Source organism: Miniopterus natalensis, chromosome 12, assembly GCF_054644295.1.
Source record: "Miniopterus natalensis isolate mMinNat1 chromosome 12, mMinNat1.hap1, whole genome shotgun sequence".
Taxonomy (NCBI): domain Eukaryota; kingdom Metazoa; phylum Chordata; class Mammalia; order Chiroptera; family Miniopteridae; genus Miniopterus; species Miniopterus natalensis.
Genome location: NC_142092.1, coordinates 37,987,385 through 38,008,016, shown reverse-complemented (window position 1 = coordinate 38,008,016; position 20,632 = coordinate 37,987,385). Strand labels below are relative to the sequence as shown.

Sequence of the window (20,632 nt, the reverse complement as noted above, 5' to 3'; positions counted from 1 at the left end):
CGCCCGGCCCTGCAGCCCAAGAGCCGAGGCACTGACGCTCCATCCTCGGTGCAAGGCTATGTCCTTGGGCATCCCCACTGGTTTATGTGCATAGCGAGAACTAAATCTAAGCTGGGGAGAAATGTGAAACCTTATGTATTTCTTGTTGCCATGAAGTTAGAAAGTATATTTTTGTTTTGGCACGAGTATTATCTACTTTCTGACTCGCTTCAGTAGAATAGTTTTGCATTTGTTAGTTTAAAAATTATAGGGAGAAAAAATTGATAACGAGAAACGCTTCTAACATGAAGACGGAAAGGCAGCGTCTCCCTTAAACTCTTTTCCGTTCAATCCTTGTTTTAGATTTCTATATACTCTATGTTTAGGTGGATTATACATTGTGGTGGATTGATTTTATTAATGACCCTGATTTCTCTCACTTCCTTCCATTTCTTCTCCATGTAAATTTGCAGGGCCCTTTCGTCTGCGTAGGCATTCCTACCCCACCCCTTGACTCAGGCTCATGTGGCCTGCCTTGGGCCAATGGGATGTTGACATATGTGACACAAACAGAGGCTTCCAAAGTGCTTGTGTGATTGAGTGTCTCACCATCAAAACGACACGCCTAACCTAGCTTGCTGAAGGATACGATATGTGAAGCAGAGCCGAGCCCGCTCAGTCATCCCAGCCAAGGCCATCCATAATCAGTCCAGGCAGTGACTGACCTGTAGCTGATGACAGATGAGTGAATGAGCCCAGTCAAGACCCTACATTTAACAATGTTAAGTTCAGAATTCTGCTGTTAACCATAGATCTCGAAATCAAAGCTAACAATGTCAAATAAGTATGCTGTCAAGACCTGTGCCTGGTGAACATCTGAAAACTCAATGGTGAATAATTGTGCCTTTTCCAAGAAATTAACTTATCAGGTCACTGAGCAAACTGAAATACTTTCAGAGAAGCAACTTAAAACCCTACTATCTTTTGGAATTATCAGGCTTCATCCTAAATCACTGACTTTACTGACAATTACTATAATACTATTTTAGAATGAATTTTCCATTTATTTCAGGAATACTGATGAGCCAGTAATTTCAGTTTTATGCCTCTTTCTGTAATAAATGTAGTGACATATTTGGGAAAAATTACAGTACATGACAAAAATAAACCTACTGAACATTCCTAATATATAAATAATTCTTTGTCATTATTCGTACATACATACATTTGTTATATTCATAGACCTATTTCCACAAAGGCTGTATTACTATTCTATTGTCAAATATTAGCATTCTTCTTACCACTAACCATCAATCAGAATGGCACATATTTTAATTGTTCGCCCCTCTCGAACTTGAATTACTCTGTTAATGAGATTCACTTTAGTATAGAGGCAGTCTCTCGTTAAACTGCTAGCTCTCAAAAGAAACTAGCACAATGCTGTATACATTGCAAGTGCTTTATAAATATTCAGTGGTGGTGATATTTGCTCATGATAAGCTCTTAACCCTCATTTTGATCCCACACTAGCAAAGAACAATTTTACGCAAAATATCGAAAATCTTTTCATATTTATTTGGATTGTGGGATTCTAAATGGAATGAAAGTTTTGGGAGTAACCATGAAACACAGGCATTGCTTCTTCAAAGACTTCTACTCACTACCACTTGTTTCTGGTTTCAAGATAACACAACGGAAGAACTATCATCTATGGCTTTTCATCATCTTTAGGCAATTATTTTCTCTTACTATTCTTGTTTGTAAAGTTCTCTATGTTTACATCTCTCTACTTACTAAGGAAACTGGTATTAATGTAACTCTTAAATTTCAAGGATGTGCCTTTTCTATAGTGTTCTGAGCTTAGCAGAAAAAAAATCTGATTCAATCTACTCAACCCTATTAATAATTTAGAGATATTCCTTCTCTTCCTCCTCCTCAAGTATCATCCAACAGAACTCCCTGTGATGATGGAAGGCTCTCTCTCTTTCCAATATGGTAGCCACAGACACACGTGGCTATTGACCCTTGAAATATAACTAGTATGACTTAAAAACGGAATTTTAAACTTTATTTAATTTTAATTAACTTAAGTTTAAATAGTGACACTTGAATACCATATTGGATAATGCCATTCTGAATAAGAAGCTTACTTTGTGAAATCTGTCCTTGTAGGACAGCTTCTATTTTTTCGTAGGCGCATGTCATTGGGGAAGACACATATTCGATTACTGCAAGGTGTGGGCGTCATGTTTTCTCTTTGGAGCCCAATATCTTCCTACTAATGCTAAACATTTTTCTATTTTTTGTTTGGTAGTTTGTAGTAGTATGATTGGGAACAGTTTCCATTAAATATTCCTGCAACTAACATTTTTGAAGGATCCGGTTAAAAAGAAAAATAAGGTGGTGGAGAAGATATAATAGGCATATCCATGCTATCAAGTCACACACACATATACATGCATACCTTCACTTTATTATACACATAAACACGTGTATATATTCCAAGTGGAATTTATTTTTGAGTCTTTGAGTTAAATTTGAACAACTTTGTTATTGCTGAGTTTGTCGTCTCTTCATATATGTGCCACGGAAAGAATCAGTCTTTTCTTCTGCTGGAGCCCCTTCTCTGCATTCCCAACCACCTCTCCCATCCTTGAGCATTTCTCATCACTACTTTGACAAGATGTGCTCAGGAGGCATTTTGGAAGATGTCTCTGGTATCCTCAGCATGGTCTCTGAATCAAATATTAAGATGGATCATTATCCTTAATCCCCAGTATCCTTAGACACTTTTTCACTTTTACACAGAAATTTATATACTGCAGTAAATTTCTTCCCCTTGAGTATAGATTGTGGCTGTATCCATTGAGTGACCCTCCCTCTCCCAGCACAATGCTTTTATGTCATGGGATTCAGGCAGTCTTCCAGATTTTGTGGGCTGATGTCTGTCACTGATTCTTCCTGGGACCGTCTGCCCATTCCTTGCCTATGATTCTGTTTACCAGCACAGACAGACCTACAAGATCCGCACTTCCAAAAGGGGTCTTTCCTTTTATTGTAGGAAGAAGTAACAAAGACAAATACCCAGTGACTTATTCTTTTTGGATAATTATTAATGTTTTTTTCCAGATACTTTCAATTAATATGCTACCTCCATATGGAAGACATAAAGTACAAAATCATCAACTCAAATTCCCATAAAATTTTACTAAGTAAGTCTTGAAAACCACTTAACCTCCACTTTCTACTTTCCTCATTTCAGTTATGTGGAAGTACAGTGCTACAAGTTCATCCCAGGAGTAAATTTATGTGCTTAGTAAGTCTAGAAAAACAAATAAACAAACAAAAAATCAGTTAGGTAATAAATAGAAAAGTTTGGGGAACTTACATCTCTGCATCTTTAGAAGCTACCTCTAAACTAAAGAGTTCAAAGTCAGATTCTTTTTTTCTTTTTGTCAAATTTATCTCATAGGTGTACTTTTGTGCAAGACAAGTTTAGTTGGGTTGAGAATTAGAGAAAAAGTAAACAAAAATTCAAGATATAACTATTTGGAGATTGCAAGCTAAGGAGTAACAGTTTATATGCTTAGATAGCAAGGCCTATGTGGAGTTGAATTTATCCGAATGACTAAAAGGCCCACATTTAATTTAATAATTCATAAAATCCCTTTATACCAAGATGCATTACATGCCAGTTATCCATTTAAAAAAAATCTGGAAGTATTTATTTTCTTTTTGATTTTTGTGTGGGGCTGAGTCCACACCACCTTGAACTTCATTAGAGGCAGTGTGACCAGAGGCATAGAGTCCATAGTGCTTCACATAAAGAGAGTAAGTATCAGGGGCATTGTGTGTGTCTCAGGCTCTAGGTAAAAGAGACTGCCATGGTTCATTAGACAAACATTTAGGTGCCTGCTTTTCACCAGACCCTGAGGATACAGTGGGAACAAGACAGAAATGGCCCCAAGACTCAGGACTGCTCACAGTCTGACACAGGAGTGCAGTGGCCCATGCCAGTGGGGAAATAATTAGCTTAGATGAATGCTTAAAAATGGAAAAAAAGCTAGATGGAATTCTTTGTTTGAGTTTACTTGTCCTCTTTTATTAATCTTAGAAGTTCAGTTCTTGAGTCAAACCACACAGTTGGGTTGGGCATGAAGGTGAGTGTACACTTGAGTCATATTCTGAGAAGGACATTACCTGCACAACCCTCCTAAGACTTGACTTGCTGCTGTAGTGTTTGGGATCTTCATCATGACTCAGAAGAGTCTGCACCCTTATCTGAATAGCTGTGACCTGCCAGTGGAGCTTCTGGGCTTCCTATAGAAGCACATTCTGTTCCTTAGCATCTCCACATACTATGCAACTTGTGCACCGTGACCAAACGGTTCGGTTTTCCTAGGACTTCCCAGTTTTAGCTCTGAAAGTCTCATATCCAAGGAAACCAACCCCTCATTTGCAGGCAGACCTGGACAGGTGGTGATCTTTCAATCTTGGCCTATATGGCTTTCACCTAATCTAGTTAGTTAGCACAGGTTGCTCCACAAGCTACAATAAAGTCTTTACTTTCTTCCTATTTCATAGGCAATACTGTATTTTTATACGTTCTTACTTTTCCTCTTAATGCACTACCAGCATGTTCTATTTTCTCCTTCTTATTTCTAATTCCTTTTGTCTATAACTCCTCCAGCAGCTTAAAGAGACTCCAGCAAAGCATCCATTTGAAAGTCTTTATGTAAGAACTAGGAGGGCAATGCCTTACCATCTCTTGACATTCCTAGGGCAAGACACTTCTGCAGTCGGCAGTGTTGGCAACGGTTTCTGTTGGTTCTGTCAATTAAACAATTTCTCTGCCTTGGGCAGGAGTAAGAGGCATTGTTTTGCTGGCTCCTCCTAAAGAATCCCTGAAGGGGAAGAAAGAATGGGAGGGAGATAGATGTATAAGAATGGGAACAGAGACCATTAACATATACCCTTGCTACATTTTCTACAGTGAACATAACTGAGTTTAATTTTTAAAATTCTTTAGATACCTCTCCTTGGATAGCTTACAGATGTTTCTACTAGGGAAAATATGAAGATTTCATTCATTCATTCATTCATTCATTCATTCATTCATTCATTCATTCATTCATTCAATGTTTACTAAAAACCTTGCTAGCTATCCTGTTTTATGCAAAGAAGAGCAGAACAGAGCTTCTGCCCCAAAGAGGAGTGGGAAAGGAGTGGCAGAGGAAAACGATTATGACAAAACTGCTAAGCCAAATATGACCATACTTGATGGGGACAGTAACACAGGTTTATGTCAAGTGCCGTGGGGGTGAAGGGCTGAGGTACTGGTTGCAAGAGCAGAACTGAGGAGTTTGGGCTCGGTATGTACCTCTATCTTCCTAGTTTGTAAGGTGCGTTTTTGCCCATTTGAAAAATTTTGAATTTGTCCAGAATGCATCTGGAAGGTTGTTTTTTTGAACCAGTGATGTACCTTACAATCAATCACATCTTCGAATAAGAAAATAAGGCATACAAACTGTTCAATAAAAAATAAGCAATAAGTAAAAGCTGAATCAATGCTCTCTTCTTGGCCTCAGGCTATAGCAATATAAAAGATTTTCATGTAAATAAGTTTGGGTCCTTCTGGTACAAAAGGAAATACCATGGATCATACATTACCCTTCTGAATAAACCCACGTCTGAGTTTATTAATTTTTTAATCTTTGGATACCACTTGCCTTAATTATCTTATAGAAAGCCCTACTGGGAATGAAACATTTTCTCCAGAGATATGAAAGCATCATTCACCTATTTAATCAGTTTCCCTAATCCCCCTTTACTCTTGAATTGCAACACAGTAAAAGGGCACAGTGCTACAAACAAAGAGGTGGTCTACAGATTTACCAAGAGGAATTTTAGGAAAAGATAACCCACAGTAGCATCTTTTGCAAGAGGAGAACTGGAAAAGTTCCAGGTGGCAAGCCCAATACCCATCTTGCTGAGAGGCCCGGAATCGGTCACCTGACTTCCATCAAACAGCTCCCATGTCTCCTCAACTGTCAACCAGAGATAGAGTGGGGCTGGGACTAGGTGAGGCTATTGAGGCAATACCGTTGGCCACAGCATTTTAGGGTTGCCAAAAGACTTGGTAATCAGGATAACTTAAAATCAGGATTTTTAACACAGTTTGTTAAAAATCAACACTAATGCAAAAAACTCCCAAGAGTTTGAATAAAGACAGGATCAAGATTAGTATTGTCCTCTGTTTCAGGCTTCCATATAGCCTGGCATGGTACTGTGGAGAGAGCTCCGCCAACCTTATGAAGAACCTCAGAAACGGATGTGTGGTCAACTATGTTCATGGAGAAAGAGTGCCAACTAGTTTTGTGATGTAAGCCCCAAGCCATACAACAACATGCACTAATTTCATCACCACAAATACATATGTATTATTTATTTAATGGACCAGTGGTGGCAGAATGCGATATTTGATTGTCCAGTTCTGATGAATTCATGGAGCCCCTTAAAATAGAGATCATATCCAACTGAGCCCCAGGGATGGAAACGATGTATTTCATATACCACGAAAGCTGTCAGAAAGCATAACCTGAGCCCATTGGTACTGATGAAAGATAACTTGGAATTTACATGTTGGGAAAGATCGGGTAGTTTTTAATCTTTGGATACTCTAGTGCCACTTACTTAACAAATGAATTGACAGAAAAGGCTCTTCTGAAGTCAGAGCTACAGCCTTAATTTAAGGCCAATTTGACATTAATTATGAGGCATTGCTTGCTTTTGTGTTCTTCATTATTGTAAATGAGGTTTTTGGCATGAAAAAGAAATTGTTTCAAATTTTATTGAATGAATAGAAATGGGAATAAGTGCACAAGCTGAATTGGTGTTATTTAAAATGGGTTGTTTATGTTGACTGGGAAACAGTATTATAAAAATTCAGAGGTTGATACTAAATGTGCTGACAGTGACATCTTATTCTAAACAGAATCTCTTGAGCTTTCTATTTGGAGGAAAGTGTAGCATATTTACAAATGTGGGTTTTTCCATGAAATTAAAAAAAATAGTGTGATGTACAATGTCATTTGGACTAAAACCTCAGAGTATGCTCCAGAATAGCAGCATCATTTCTTTGATTGTGGATTCCTCCTTTAAATAGAAGAGATGACAGGAGCCTAAGCACTTGTTCCTGGCTATGGACCTGTTGGAATATATTTGTTCAGTAGTTTGGAAATTACTGTTCTAAATGTTTTGCTTCTTAACATGAACATATCCTCATGTTTGGAAATCAGATATTTTCCAATGGAGCTTTTATGCAGTGAAACACAGTACATCTCCGCTTTAAAACTAGTCTAAAAATCGTGTGCACGTGTGTGTATGTGTGTGTGTGTGTGTGTGTGTGTGTGTATACTGTGTAAACTAGAACAGGCCTCTTAAAGTTGCACAATAAACTAACACAGTGGTGGAAATACTTTCACTGGAGAGGGTTCTGATTCCAAAATTATTTACGTTTACAAAGAAAACTATCTACTTGCCCAGGGGTAGTAATAACTTATCCTGGGAGAGTAAAACACTGCTGATTTGTAATTTTGCTTTATTGCCCCTTCTGATGAATTGAAAAAATTGCATGAAGGTGGTAACATGCAATTCTTAACGGTGGGTCTGCAGAAGAATGAAAGGCACATCTCGTGATATTCGAATGTGGATTATTACAAACCACTTCTAAAGCAGGTCAGTATGTTGGTGGGTTAGTGCATCAATGTTACTCTCCCCTCTCTGCAGCCCTCCCTAACTTTATTTTCATTCACTTCTTTTTTCTCTTCTTCCATCCAGTTTCAATTCCAGGAATCCTGCTTTTTTGAGGCTATGATAAGACATTGCCTGTTTCGTTTTATTTATATTTGAAAGTCTCTTAAGAGTAAGGTTGGTTCTTAGAATCTATGATTGTGCTACATCTCTTTCAGTTTACTGATCATAAATGAGTGATTTACTCTCTTGCATTTTTGATCAAAAACAGAAGTGCTTTTATCAGTAACTTTGCCAGTGTATCTCTTTTTCTTGCGAGACAATAGCTGCATTTTATTTGTTCTGATTCCACAGTGCCCATTAAAATTAGTTGTAGAACTGCTTTTATTTCCCCTGTGATATTTGGTCTCTAGCTCTTTCTTTCCTTCTAAGGATTAATTTAACAAATTTACTGTTAAGTTTCAAATTTCTCTTATTTTACATTAGGTCTATGTTAACTACCATCTCCCCAACTGTGTTTTATCTATCATCTATCTATCATCTATCTGTCTGTCTGTCTATCATCTATCATCTATCTATCTATCACCTATCTAGACTGGTCCAGAGTATACTTGTGTCTGCACTTACATTAATTTAAGTAATTTTAAACACCTTGCCGGCCGCAGGGGCGAATTCCGGCTCAAAATAGCCGGTTAGCAAGGTGTTAAAAGCGACTTGTCGGTAGGAATGGGTTTGTTTTGGAAGGATTGGTTGACTCTGCCCTGGAGGGGAAACTGCATCAAGAATGAAACCGCCCCGCGTGTTGGCCCTACTCTCTCTCCAACCAGATCAGTGACCTTGGCCAAATGACATAATCTTGTTTATACCTCAGGACCTCATTGAAAAATGAGGAGGTTGGGCAGATGCTTTTTAATTAATTTAGAGATTACCTGGCTTACTTCTAATGTTTCATGCCTCCAGTTTTTTCTTTTTAAAATTTTTCTAGAGTGTGAGAGTAAAGGGTGGCCATATGCATATTGCAACCGTTACTTTGACTTATTACTCAAACATAAATAAATAAAGGCCCATTAGCTTAAAATCTTTATTTTAACCTTCAGTTCTATCATATAGCAATAAGTGCCCTGGAGTTTACTGAGGACAGTACTGTTAAAAAAAGAAAGAATCAGCATTTATATCTCAGTAAATGTGAATAATTCACGCTTTTACATAACAAGCGATTTTTAAGCATCTGCTGACCCGTTAGACAATAGCTAAAAGGTGAAAGGCCAAGACACGGAAAACCAACCCGCCCACCCATCAAGCAAGAATTCCTGAATGTCAGCAGCAGGCCTTTAGAAAGGTGTCACCGCGTGCATCAGGAGGGACACGGGTGCCTGAGGCAAGGCGGGTGCTGTGGGCTGCGGTGTCTCAGCCCCATACCTTGCAGCCTTCGCACGTGATGACTCCGTAGTGGATCCCGGAGGACTTATCGCCACAAATTTTGCATGGTATCACTTCAATTTGTGCTGAAAAGGGAAAACAGGCATTTTGAGCTCACAGAGTTATCTTCTCACTTTCACCCTTTTACCTCCCTCTCCACCGCCCCCTGCCCTGACCTTAGTGTTGAAAGCCGCTGGGGTGGGAGCAGGGGTGTGGGGTGGGGTCATCTGCTATTATTTGAATGGCCTCCCTAAGCCTCTTCTAATTGAAAGGGGCTCCACCTTGTTTGCTTTCTTTTCCCCCTCAAACCAAAAAATAAAACCAGAAATCAGAAGTTTTGTAAACTCTTGCCTTCATCATTTTCTCCTTTATAAACTTGACCTTGAAATACTGTGAGTCAGAAATCCCTGGGACCTGAGGTTTTGGTTTTCTTATTTTGCTGTTCAAAAATTAAGTCAAGAAGAGCTACCACGTTGCCTTATTTCAATAATTTTGAAGATAGGTAAATAGAGCAAAACTGGAGGGGATGGTGGTGAGTTTATACATTATGTGGCTGAATGCTCACTTGTGAAAATGTTGGTGATAAATCAGTCAAATGTTTATTGAGCATACTCTATATGTCCACGAAAACAATAAACGTTGTTAAAATAAGATACAATATACACACTAGGAAGATTTGCTTTTCCTACTCCTGATTTAAAATATGCAAAATATGCTTCAAAATGCTTTGTCTATCAATGTGCCACTTGGATGCTTTTCTACAGTTTCTAACCCTTAAATATACAACACAAACAAAAAAAAAATGCAAGACATAATCCTCTTTTTCTTACTGTTCTACACTTAAAAAAGATAACACTTTACTTTAAATTTTTTAAAAATTAAATATTTCGTGGTAAGTCTAAATCATCTTTACAAGCAAAAAATTCAATGTTATGTTCTATGAGAAAACTGAGGATTGAGGTGGCTAAGGATGCCCTTGAGTTGACTTGGGAGATGGCAGCCAGAAATTAGCCAGTTTTCCTGATACTTCATTCAGTAACCCTTTCTTGGCCTCCCACAAAGATAAAACATGAATACAGTTTTGAATTTCTATATTATTCCAGGAACACTGGATATAGAGATATTGATAAAAATATCAGAAAAGACAAAGTCAACTGAAATACTTATGCAACTGTGTTTATTTGCTTCTATTCTTTTAGCTTTAAGACCACACGAGTTAGTAGAACATCAAGATTTCATAACGTGGAGAAAATGAGAAATTTGATGTCATGCATTCTGTTCTGGTTTCCTTGATTCCAGTCCCTAATAGGTTAGTGACTGGAGCCATGGCAAAGATAAAATCTCTGATCTTGTTTTCTGGTTTATAAAGCTTAGCTGACAAAATCCATAGTTTTGTGATGATTAAATGAGATATTTTATGTAGAAGTGCCCTGAAAATAGCAGAATTACAAATTGTCAGCCTTCACCATCATCAGCATCATCATTGTTAACTGGTATTACTCCTGCTTTGGACAAGAAATATCATATGCCACATTATTATTCCTTTATTAAAAATATTATTTTAAAAATAACAAATGAATAAAACTATAAACTATTTGTACTATTTTTAAAAGTGATAACCTTTTGAACAGTAAATTCTTTGCAACAATTACAAAATTGACTAAGAATCCCAGGTATCCATCGTACAGTTGTTAGGCTTATATAATATTAAGTCAGAGGGACTCTTTGCATAAATTACTCCCCAGGGAGTAACTTACACGTGGGGAGAATCTGCTTCAATAAGTTCTTAATTATAAAATGATCTAACTCTAAAGGAAATGAAAATAGAGGTAATTTGCCCCCTGGGATGTGAGAAGATGTTTTTGAAAGCCACAAAGGTTATCTTATACAACTTCGGAAATACAAATGGGATAAGATGATTCGATAGAGCATCTGCATATTTATACATATTTATAATCTTAGCTCAACATGTAATCCTGAAGAACCATAAACATTAGAACAGTATTTTTAAAGAGAAAGAAGCACTTAAAAGGGTATATGTGTGTTGCTGTGTGTAGGAAGGGATCATTGGTTTGGAAAACCATTTTTACTTAGCACGGCAGAATAGATCAGCTGAGGTCTATTATAGATGAAGATAAACTTAAATAATTTGAAGTACTAATCTTCTTCTCATTTAAAATGAACTGCTTCTGAGCTACAACTTCATAATTCATTCAATGTATTTTATAAAGCACATTTTCCAGACAGAGTATTTCAGATGCTGATTAGGACAACAGGTCACATGACTGCTCCAATATTTGCCTTTTCTAAACATCTTACCACGATACCAGCCATAGTCTTTGGTGCAATTGCCTTGCAGTGAATACAGATCTGGTGACATGCGATCTATCATGGTTTCAAACTGAACATCTAGGGAGGACTTGGTGGCTTGGACCTCACCACCTGTTACAATGATGATGCGATAAGGAAACTGAGGAGAGAGTTCAACTCATGGATTACTTCAAAAATAGCATTCTCTGGCAGATAAACATAGAGGGGCTGAAACGATCTGAGAGATGGCTTGAGATATGCTCATTTCTCAGTTGTTCCATTTCTTTTATCTTCTTCTTGCTTATATTTTTCTGTTGGTAATCCTTTGTGGAAACTCTAGTTAAAATCTCATTTACCAATTAAAGTTTTTATTTATAAAAGCAATCAGATACAGTTTTTCTGAAATGATATTCTTACAATGCCAAAGAAAATCATGAAAGATTTAAAATTATTTCATGTTTTACCTTGTATTAGAACAATCTATGGAGTACAATTAATTTAATACCCCATGATTTGGCATGCAGGTCTTATTTAACAGTTATAGTGTAGTCAAAATTTGTCTCTTGTTTGAAGATGACAGTTTTCTCTCCCCAGTACCTCCTGAGGGCCTGTCCTGGCTCAGAGCTCCTTCCCATCTCACAAATCCACCGTGTGTGTTGAATTCCTTCTGCTTATCAAAATGTACATATCTTTTGTTCTGATCTCTTAGAACCCTCTGCTTGTGAAGAGAGGTGTTAAGTTAGATTAACCAATATAGGCCAATGAGTTAAACTAGAAAATGTATCACTTTGATTCATCAAAATACCTTAACTTTTAAAAGCAACCATCGGGAATGGTAATAAGAATGGGCTGATCAGGTACTTTCTGGTTGGAGAAAATGTTCTACTGTGTGTGCTCTTCTGACTCTCAGTTCCTATCATTCCACCTCTGACAACTCAACCTGGACATTCTTATATTCTGGGCATTATAAGTCCATTGAGGACAGGGTCCAGGTTATATTTCTTTTTTATATTTTCCGTGGAGACCAAAAGAGAATTTTTATAACTCTTTAAAGTAATGGTCTTAAAATTGTTTTTCTTTCAGTACAACTGAGAGATTTGACACACTGCCTTTTATAAAAGAGGCTTTATGCAGTACTGATTTCCCATATATGAGGTGAGGAGAAAAATGTCAGAATCTTGAGATTGGGGGTAGATACGTTCTTTGGAGTATGCCCCCAGGTGACTCAGATATGACATGATAAGGCCCCACTGAGTCTTCAATGAATCAAGTTATTAAGTAGGAAATCTCTGCAGCATGTAAACCATCTGTAAAGAAATAAAACCTGGGATCAGGCTAGAATTTGAAAATACTTGGGAGTGACTAGTAATTCTTTCTCTGTTTCCTGACCTTTGGTTTGGGGCTATACTTGTGGCATCTTGTTTTCTGCCCACCCACCATTGTTGTTTTTTTCCTTAAGGGAAATAAGAAGCATCTACTCAGTCTACAATAGCTCCCATCCAGGGGCACTAGGTTTGCCTCTCACTTTCTGTTTCTGAGAATTTTAGTTATGCTAAAAGCAGACAGTGAAGGAAAAACTCTTCATGTCTGAGTAAAGCACAATTCACACATATAAAAACTTCCAATAAAGATGACTATTTTGGTTAAAAATCCTTTTGCAGATGGTCTCAGTAGACCAAGTTGCATCTCTTCTACCCAAATTGCATCTCATCCCTCCTTTGTGGCAAATGCACATTGAAATCCCTGTCTGCACGCTGTCGTCCTCTCTCTGGCAGGCCAGTAAATGTCTGAAGCGAGTATAAGACCATCTGATGTCACATAACAACTCCCCTAAAGGATGAAGTGAACGCTCCTAAGATCTGGCTCCACTGTAACTGTGATTCATCAGAAAATAACCCCAAGGGGAACAAGGGGACATCTGTAATACTTTCAACAATAAAGATAAATTAAAAAGAAAAGGAAAGAAAAGAACCCCAAGACTGGGGTGGGATCGAAGTGTGGAAAAATGAGACCCTCAGGAAAAAGTAAGTCTTTGAGCTTTTGTCCTTATTTCATGCTATATGGTGATTGTAAAGACTCCTGATGTTGGGTCAGGCTTGTGTTTGTGTATATCTCATCAGGCACATGACGTCTTTATCCCAGCTTCCTGCTTAAGTACCAAATACAGCACATGAAATTCAGTGCACTCGAACTGTTACCAGAATGCCCTCCCATCTATCAGCATTTAGGGCCTCCCTTTCTCTCACACTCTTCTCTGTAACATTCTGGGTAGCAGTCTGTATCTCTCTATTCCATTCAGTGGATAGTTTCTAAAGGACATAAAGATAACATTTACTTTTACAATGTTATAATTTCCTAACCTATGTATCATTGGAAACCAGAGTAAGAAAAAATATTACTGTCACATGATGGTGACATAAAAATGACTTTTTAAAAGACAGGATTTGTAAAATTATCATGAAGAGAGTGGATTTATCTTTTCCATAGAAACATTTACCCCTGAAGTGCCTGCCTACTCTCACTCCCCAGAAGACTGAAATAACAGAGAATGTAACCCACAAAGAACAATGACAATGATTAGGATTATCATTAGTGGCAATTACTGATAAGTTAAATATCTCCTTTGGAAACAAAGCAAATCACTTTTATAAGTCATAATCATTTTAAACTAATAATTTATGAATTAATTTCCATTTAATACCTCTTGTCTTGCCAAAGTTTTAATTATAATGCGATAATGTGTGTGTAGGAGCTGACATTCACTCAGGTTGAAAGCAGTTAATGCCTTCCATGACCACTCACAGTGTGGTCTGGAGACTCTGGCACTGGCATGACCGGGGAGCATGTTAGAAATGCAGACCATTGAGACTTATTCAAGACCAATTGAATCAGAATTTGCTGTTTAACAAGCTCCCCAGGACAGTGTTCAGGTTTGCGAAGAACTGTTCTGTGACGCCCAGGTAATTCAGTCCTAGCTACCCTGAGAATTGATGGGATTTTCAATTTCTCTGGCACTAGGAGAAATTAAAAACATCACAGGATTCTGGAAAAGTAGTTTCTGCTATTGTTTTTAGGCATTTCTTTTTTGTTCAAAAGACAGTAAGACAATTAAAGGATTATTTACAAAAAACTCTGGTCATTAATTGACAAGGCAGAAGAAAGAGAAGCCAGTGTATTCACAGAAACATCTTGCATTACTGTAACTAACACCCAGTGTACCGGGTTTCCTTTGCAGATTTAACGATTGTCAGCTGTGCCTGCATCTTCTTCACGTCCTGACAGTGTGGCAGTGTGTCCTCCCTCTTCTGTGGACTGCTCTTGGGGTCGTGGCCACGACCTCACTCTCTGGATACTGAGTACGAAAAAGCCTCTCTTGAAAAGATTTTTAAAAATAGTTTTTCTATTTTAAAAATTGAATTGCACCAAGTTTCCTTCTTTTGGTGGCGGTAAGGAGGTCAAGTAATGTTTGAAACAGAAATGAACTCATTTCTGCTCTTCATGTTAATTCTGGAAATGAAATCTTTGGAAAGCTGCCGCGCCTCGTGGGGGCAGATTAGTTAACACAGAGTTGAGAAGCCGTCAAGCCGGTACTCAGGCCTTTCCTCTCATCCATCTCAACGCTGTCCTTAGACATGCACTCAAAGCGTGGCTCCTGACCAGCAGCACTGGCATTGCCTGGTGCTTGATAGAAATGCAGGCACTTAGGTCCTACCCTAGACCGACTTAATCAGAATCTTCACAGTACCGGTGTCTCTGTGATGCATGAGCATAGTAAAGCTTGAGAGGATCTGGAAGAGAGGAAGGCAGGACATTCTACAGCTTAACTCTCAGGGTGTCTGCCCCAAACACCAGCTCTCTGTAAAGAGAACTTTATATAAAAAAAGAAGACATGTACGCTACTTGATAGCTATTTTCTCCAGCTATAAAAAGAAGAAAACAGCAATTACTTTGCTGCAGTGAAAACCTTGTCTGTCCTTAGTTCCTTAATTTGTCTCTGAGCCTTTCCCTAGTGTCCATGTAGCTGAGGCCTTCAACGGGAAGGTCGCGTTCCCGCAGCACCACTTCCCCGGGGAGAGCAGGGAGGGAGGAGCCGCACACTGTGCTCTAGACTGTGGTCACTGTTCTACATTCTTTTTCGAGAATACTTGAAAAGACCAATTAACAGGGATATGCTTCATAGATAGAAAAATAAAGCTGTTAAATTATATATCTGACGGTAGACAATTCAAAGGTTGGAACAGGATCATTCATTGAAGACACAAACCCCAAGAAAGCCCCAAGTAACTAAAATTTGGGTGGAAAGCCTGCAATGTTCCTTCCCATTCTCTTCATTGATAGCAGCAGTGGAGGCCATCCCTGAAGTTCTCAGCACTTGTTCAGAAAGTATGAAAGTAAGAGAAACATGTCTCTTTCTGCCTAGCGACAAAGAAACACTAAATTTCTTGGAGTGTGTTAAAAACAGACAAGGTAGAGCTACGAGGGAAAGAACAATGACATACGTATTCTAAAATACAGTGATCACAATCTAACTTCAGTGCCTTTTACTTGAAAAGAGAAACCTTGTAAAATAAAATTGGCATCTCATTTTTTAATGAGATACCTGAGTAGATTATATCCACATAAGATGAGAATGTTTGTATCATATTAACATTTTTTTCTTCCTAATGTAATAATAACTTTATTTAATTGGCTCTTAACATCCTATAATTTGCTTGGATGGCCAAAAACTAAATAGCACTGTATTTTGTCACACTGTCATATTTACAAACACTTCTCTGTTTTTTAATATGCTCTTAGCCATGGATGCAACAAGTAGTTACATAAACAAAATTTAGAACATAGGTGAGATATTTAAACCTGGTGTATATGTGTGTGTGCTTGTGTGTGTGTGTGTGTGTGTGTGTGTGTGTGTGTGTGTGTGTGTATGAGACAGAGAGAGAGAGGAAATGGAAAAAAACAAATCACTCCCAGTAGCCTCAAAGACTTCCTTTGCCATCAGAGGGTTGATTTAGGGAAAAATTTGTGTGAATAGGCACTCCTACAGTGACATTAAGGAGTTTTCACTTAGAGGAGAACACTTTGGACATATTATGGCACCAGTGATCACTGTACATGAACACAGATTTTGGGAATTCATTTTGTGGACTGTCTGCAAGAGCTTTGATTTTGTTTTTAACATAGACAATGCTGCAGTATCAAAATATATCACAAGTTTCTGCATCAGGAATTACATTATTATATCACTTACGTTCTACCAAATTTACTGTTCAGCCCCCATTGCTTCAGCACTGAATCTTGAAATAAAAAGAAGTTATAGAATTGAAGAGACCATCTTAATTTGTACTTTATCTCTAGAAACAAGAACGAGTTCAGAGGTTGGAGAAAAGAATGTTTGGGTTTAGTTCATTCTTACATAGATGGCCTTTTTTAAAAAAGAGGGGAGATATAGAATTTAAAGGAAGGTATTCTCATCTGCACACAGCAGCAGAAATTATTTTAGGGATAAAATGATTAGTTAAAATGTCACTTTAGAAGCTCTCATATTGTCACTCTATGCTAACCAACACAAGGCCCTATCAGTGCACGCCTGACAAACGTGGAATTAGTAGTGCACGGCTCCCTCGGACTGAAGTGCCCGTTCTGCTGATACTGCACACTTTCCCTAAAGAGATTACCAGCATAATCCAAAATATTATAGGACCCAAGCTGTCTTATTTTTGAGCTCATCAGATCCAGCACGCTGCACGTAATCCCTACCGGCTTTCTGCAGCGTTCACGTATGCTGGGGAAGGAGCTGTACGAACGCGATGACCGAGTAGTAAGAATAGGGACTGTGATTTTCAAGTTCCACTTTAGCAAGTTTCTTCCTTTTGAACATTCTTTCTCTACAAGCAGAACATTGATAATCATTGCTTGATAGTTTGTAATAATATTCGCATGGAGATGTTTATGGTTGTCTTTTGCGAGCTGTGTTTCTTATACATTAATTTCTACCAAAGGCATTGGGTGCTTCCAGGTGGACTGAACTGGTAGGAGAAAGTGTTTATTTTGTTTTTGTTTTTTGTCATTTCTTTAGAGGTTTGAAATACTTCTAAAGCAGTAGAGATATTTATTTTGGGGGAAAATAATAGAGGAAAAAGACTGGTGAAAACCAGAAATTGCTAAACATAAGGCCAAGTATTCTACTGTAGTAACTTGAAAAACTCTGCAGCTTTAATTTAGAGTATTCCTTTTAATTCTCCCCACAGTTAAGAGGGAAAAAAATATCAGCTTCTCTTTGCAAAACATAAAGACAATTATTCATATAGTTCCTTTAAAAATGAGTTGTGTGTGTGTATAGAAACGCAAGTTCCTAAAATAAAACGCTGTGTTTTATGTAATTTTACAAGAGAGGGAAAATTTATGTTTTTTTCCTTTAACACTAAATCAGTGGAGAGAAGAACATTTATGTTCACCTATCAGCCTCTGCTAATTGTAATTCAAACCCAAAGAGGATTAAGTACATAGACGTTAATATGTCCAGTGTTATTAATTTCTAAGCAATAATAGCAACAATATCCTGAGTAAATCTGTCAGCTGTAAGTATAAACAGTTGTTTAAAGACTCCGTTGATGTCAGGACTGCAATCTGCTCATAATCACTTATTTCACCCATAAAGTCTTTAAATACATATATTTTGAAACCAGTGTATAATTGTATTAAAATAATATTCTTTTCTAAAAATACAAGCACTAGGAAGTTCTAAGCATCATGGAAAGAGGTAATTCTGAGTTTATATAATATCTGAAGAAGTTTTAGTTTGATTAGTAACTTTTTTTGAACAATCATAAGGTTCATATTATTTGAAAAAAATGATTATATCAATTCACATCTTAATATTTCCAACTGTTGTTCATGCTATGTAGTAATGACAAAAAAAAAGACAATAAATCATGCATCATATTGCCCTGAAATATTTTAAAACGAATGCCCAGAGCCTGCCTATATTATGAAATAATGCGTGTGTAGAGAATTATGCACTAACTTACATGTAAAACATTTAGGAGAAAAAACCCCACAAACATAATTCATCTCATTGTTAATTATCATTCAACAAAATAGAATTTTTTGGAAAATAGGTTTCTTACATATGAGAAAGTGTCTGGTATATTTATAAACAGAATTAAAAAAATTAGAAACATCAAAATGATCATGAGGACAGCAATGCCAATAACTAAAATCAAAACTGCAAACTGTGATGAAGTTGCTCATCCTGCTAACTGCATGTTAGTGTAATGTGGCAGATGACTATTTCAGTTCAGTCTCAAAACCTATGCACTCAGCAATTCACTTCCGGATGTGATAATATTTATATACAAATATGTTCTCCAGTGTAAAATAGAGCCTGAGTGACTTTTTCTTATATACACTCTCAAGTCAGAAAACATTTTATTGTTCCCACACCTAGCCACTCATTTATTTTACTGACAGCTTCTAAACGCTTACTGTCCTGCCTGGGAACAGTTCACACAGCCAAGTGTCACAAGAGGAGAAAATGTAAAACTCACCAGTGGCGTCAGCTTTGGATTTGAGCTCATTCTCACACATTTTGACGTTGCAATGAAAAGTCTAACTGAAAAATATTGCACTTTTCGCTGGCGGTCTGACGACTGCCCCTCTGCTCCCTCACAACTAGAATCCCAACAGACTGCATTAATGAGATTAAATGAAAGGGGGGTTAAAGGCATCGACTGTTCCATTTCATTAAGTCAGGGTGAAGGGCCGCCCAGGCAAGGGGGGCGGAGGGAGGGTGCTGGCTTTTCTTTTGGATACTACTTATTCATGAAAGAATGCAGCATTTGCTGAAATCACAATCAGAAGTTTAAAAACATCATTTCCCCCCTCCGGAATTGTACAGACACATAGAATTTCTGCACTTCAACTCTTTTTTATTTTCATCCCGTTGGAATAGGCATATGCCAGGTAACAGGGTCACCTCTGTGATTATAAATGTACAACACAAATTTCCTTCAGGATTCGTTTTCCACATTTAGCTTGGACCCTCTATTGAGGTCCAGGGACAAGGGATCTTGTAAACGTATTACCACGCTCTGTCCCCCCAAATCCCGGATGGAAGTTGTCTATGCGCATGAGCATCTTAAAGGCAAAGAAAATGTGCGTCCCTTACGGCTGCAGTGGCAACTCAGCTTGGGAACCAGTTTGGGACTTCATCCTAGGTGGGTCACCTGGCCCCAGCCCTGAGGTCCAAAGTGACTTTATTCTCCCAGCACGCCTCAGTGCTCACACTTATAAGAATGATGCAGACACACAGACAGAAACTTCTGATCCTGAGCCCCTGTCGCCAGGAAGGATAAATATGTGAATACGTAAAATTTGCTTTTACTGACAGAGGAAAGTGCATGACCTTTATCCGAGAGCAAAATGCACACATGAGTATGAGCTCCATTGAAATTTTGCTTAGAGTTACTCAATTGTTTCCAGGATGAATCTCAAACCATTCTCTTCTCCCCTCACCTCTCCGTTACTTTCGACCCCTCTCATTTTCTTTTCACTAATCCTTTATCACAAATGGTTTCTTTTCTTTCTTTCTTTTTAAAAAATATGTCTTTATTGATTTCAGAGAAAGGAAGGGAAAGGGAGAGAGAGAGAGAGAGAGAGAAACATCAATGCTGAGAGAGTCATTGATCAGCTGCCTCCTGCACGCCCCCGACTGGGGATGGAGCCCGCAACCCGGGCATGTGCCCTGACTGGGAATTGAACTGTGACCTCCTGGATCCTAGGTCGATGCTCAACCACTGAGCCACACCCGGCCGAGCACAAATGGTTTCTTGATCTCCTTCCTTCTGTTCCTCTCTTCTCATAAACACCTTTGCTTTTTCCTGGCTTGCATTGTAGTAGAACTACTTTTTGATGGGAACAAAGGCCGGGGGTGGAGAGGTGGTTAGAGGAGGCCAGGTAAACCCATCAAGTATTATTGTCAGCATGGTGGAGCTGAGCTCAGTGGATGCCCATTGAAACAATCTGGAGAATTTAAAAATATCAATGCTCAGAGATTTCTCTCTAACCTCCCATTGATTTGTCTGGTGTGAGGCTAAGGTGTCTGGGGTTTTTAAACATTTCCAAAGTGATTCTATTGGGCAGCCAGGACTGAAGACCCCTAGAATGTTTCTCA

At 38.1% G+C, this 20,632-nt stretch overlaps 1 protein-coding gene across 1 annotated transcript in view; it reads right to left on the bottom strand.

The window, feature by feature from the left end:
- The window catches only part of RORB (RAR related orphan receptor B), a 61,838-nt gene extending 42,791 nt beyond the window's left edge, over positions 1 to 19,047 (bottom strand). The window contains exons 1-3 of the mRNA XM_016223070.2: positions 19,008 to 19,047; positions 9,151 to 9,236; positions 4,742 to 4,883 (exon numbers count right to left, since the gene is read on the bottom strand). Coding sequence (XP_016078556.2) covers positions 4,742 to 4,883; positions 9,151 to 9,236; positions 19,008 to 19,047 — 268 coding nt within the window. The remainder of the gene's footprint in view (positions 1 to 4,741; positions 4,884 to 9,150; positions 9,237 to 19,007) is intronic.
- Positions 19,048 to 20,632: the final 1,585 nt, after the last annotated feature.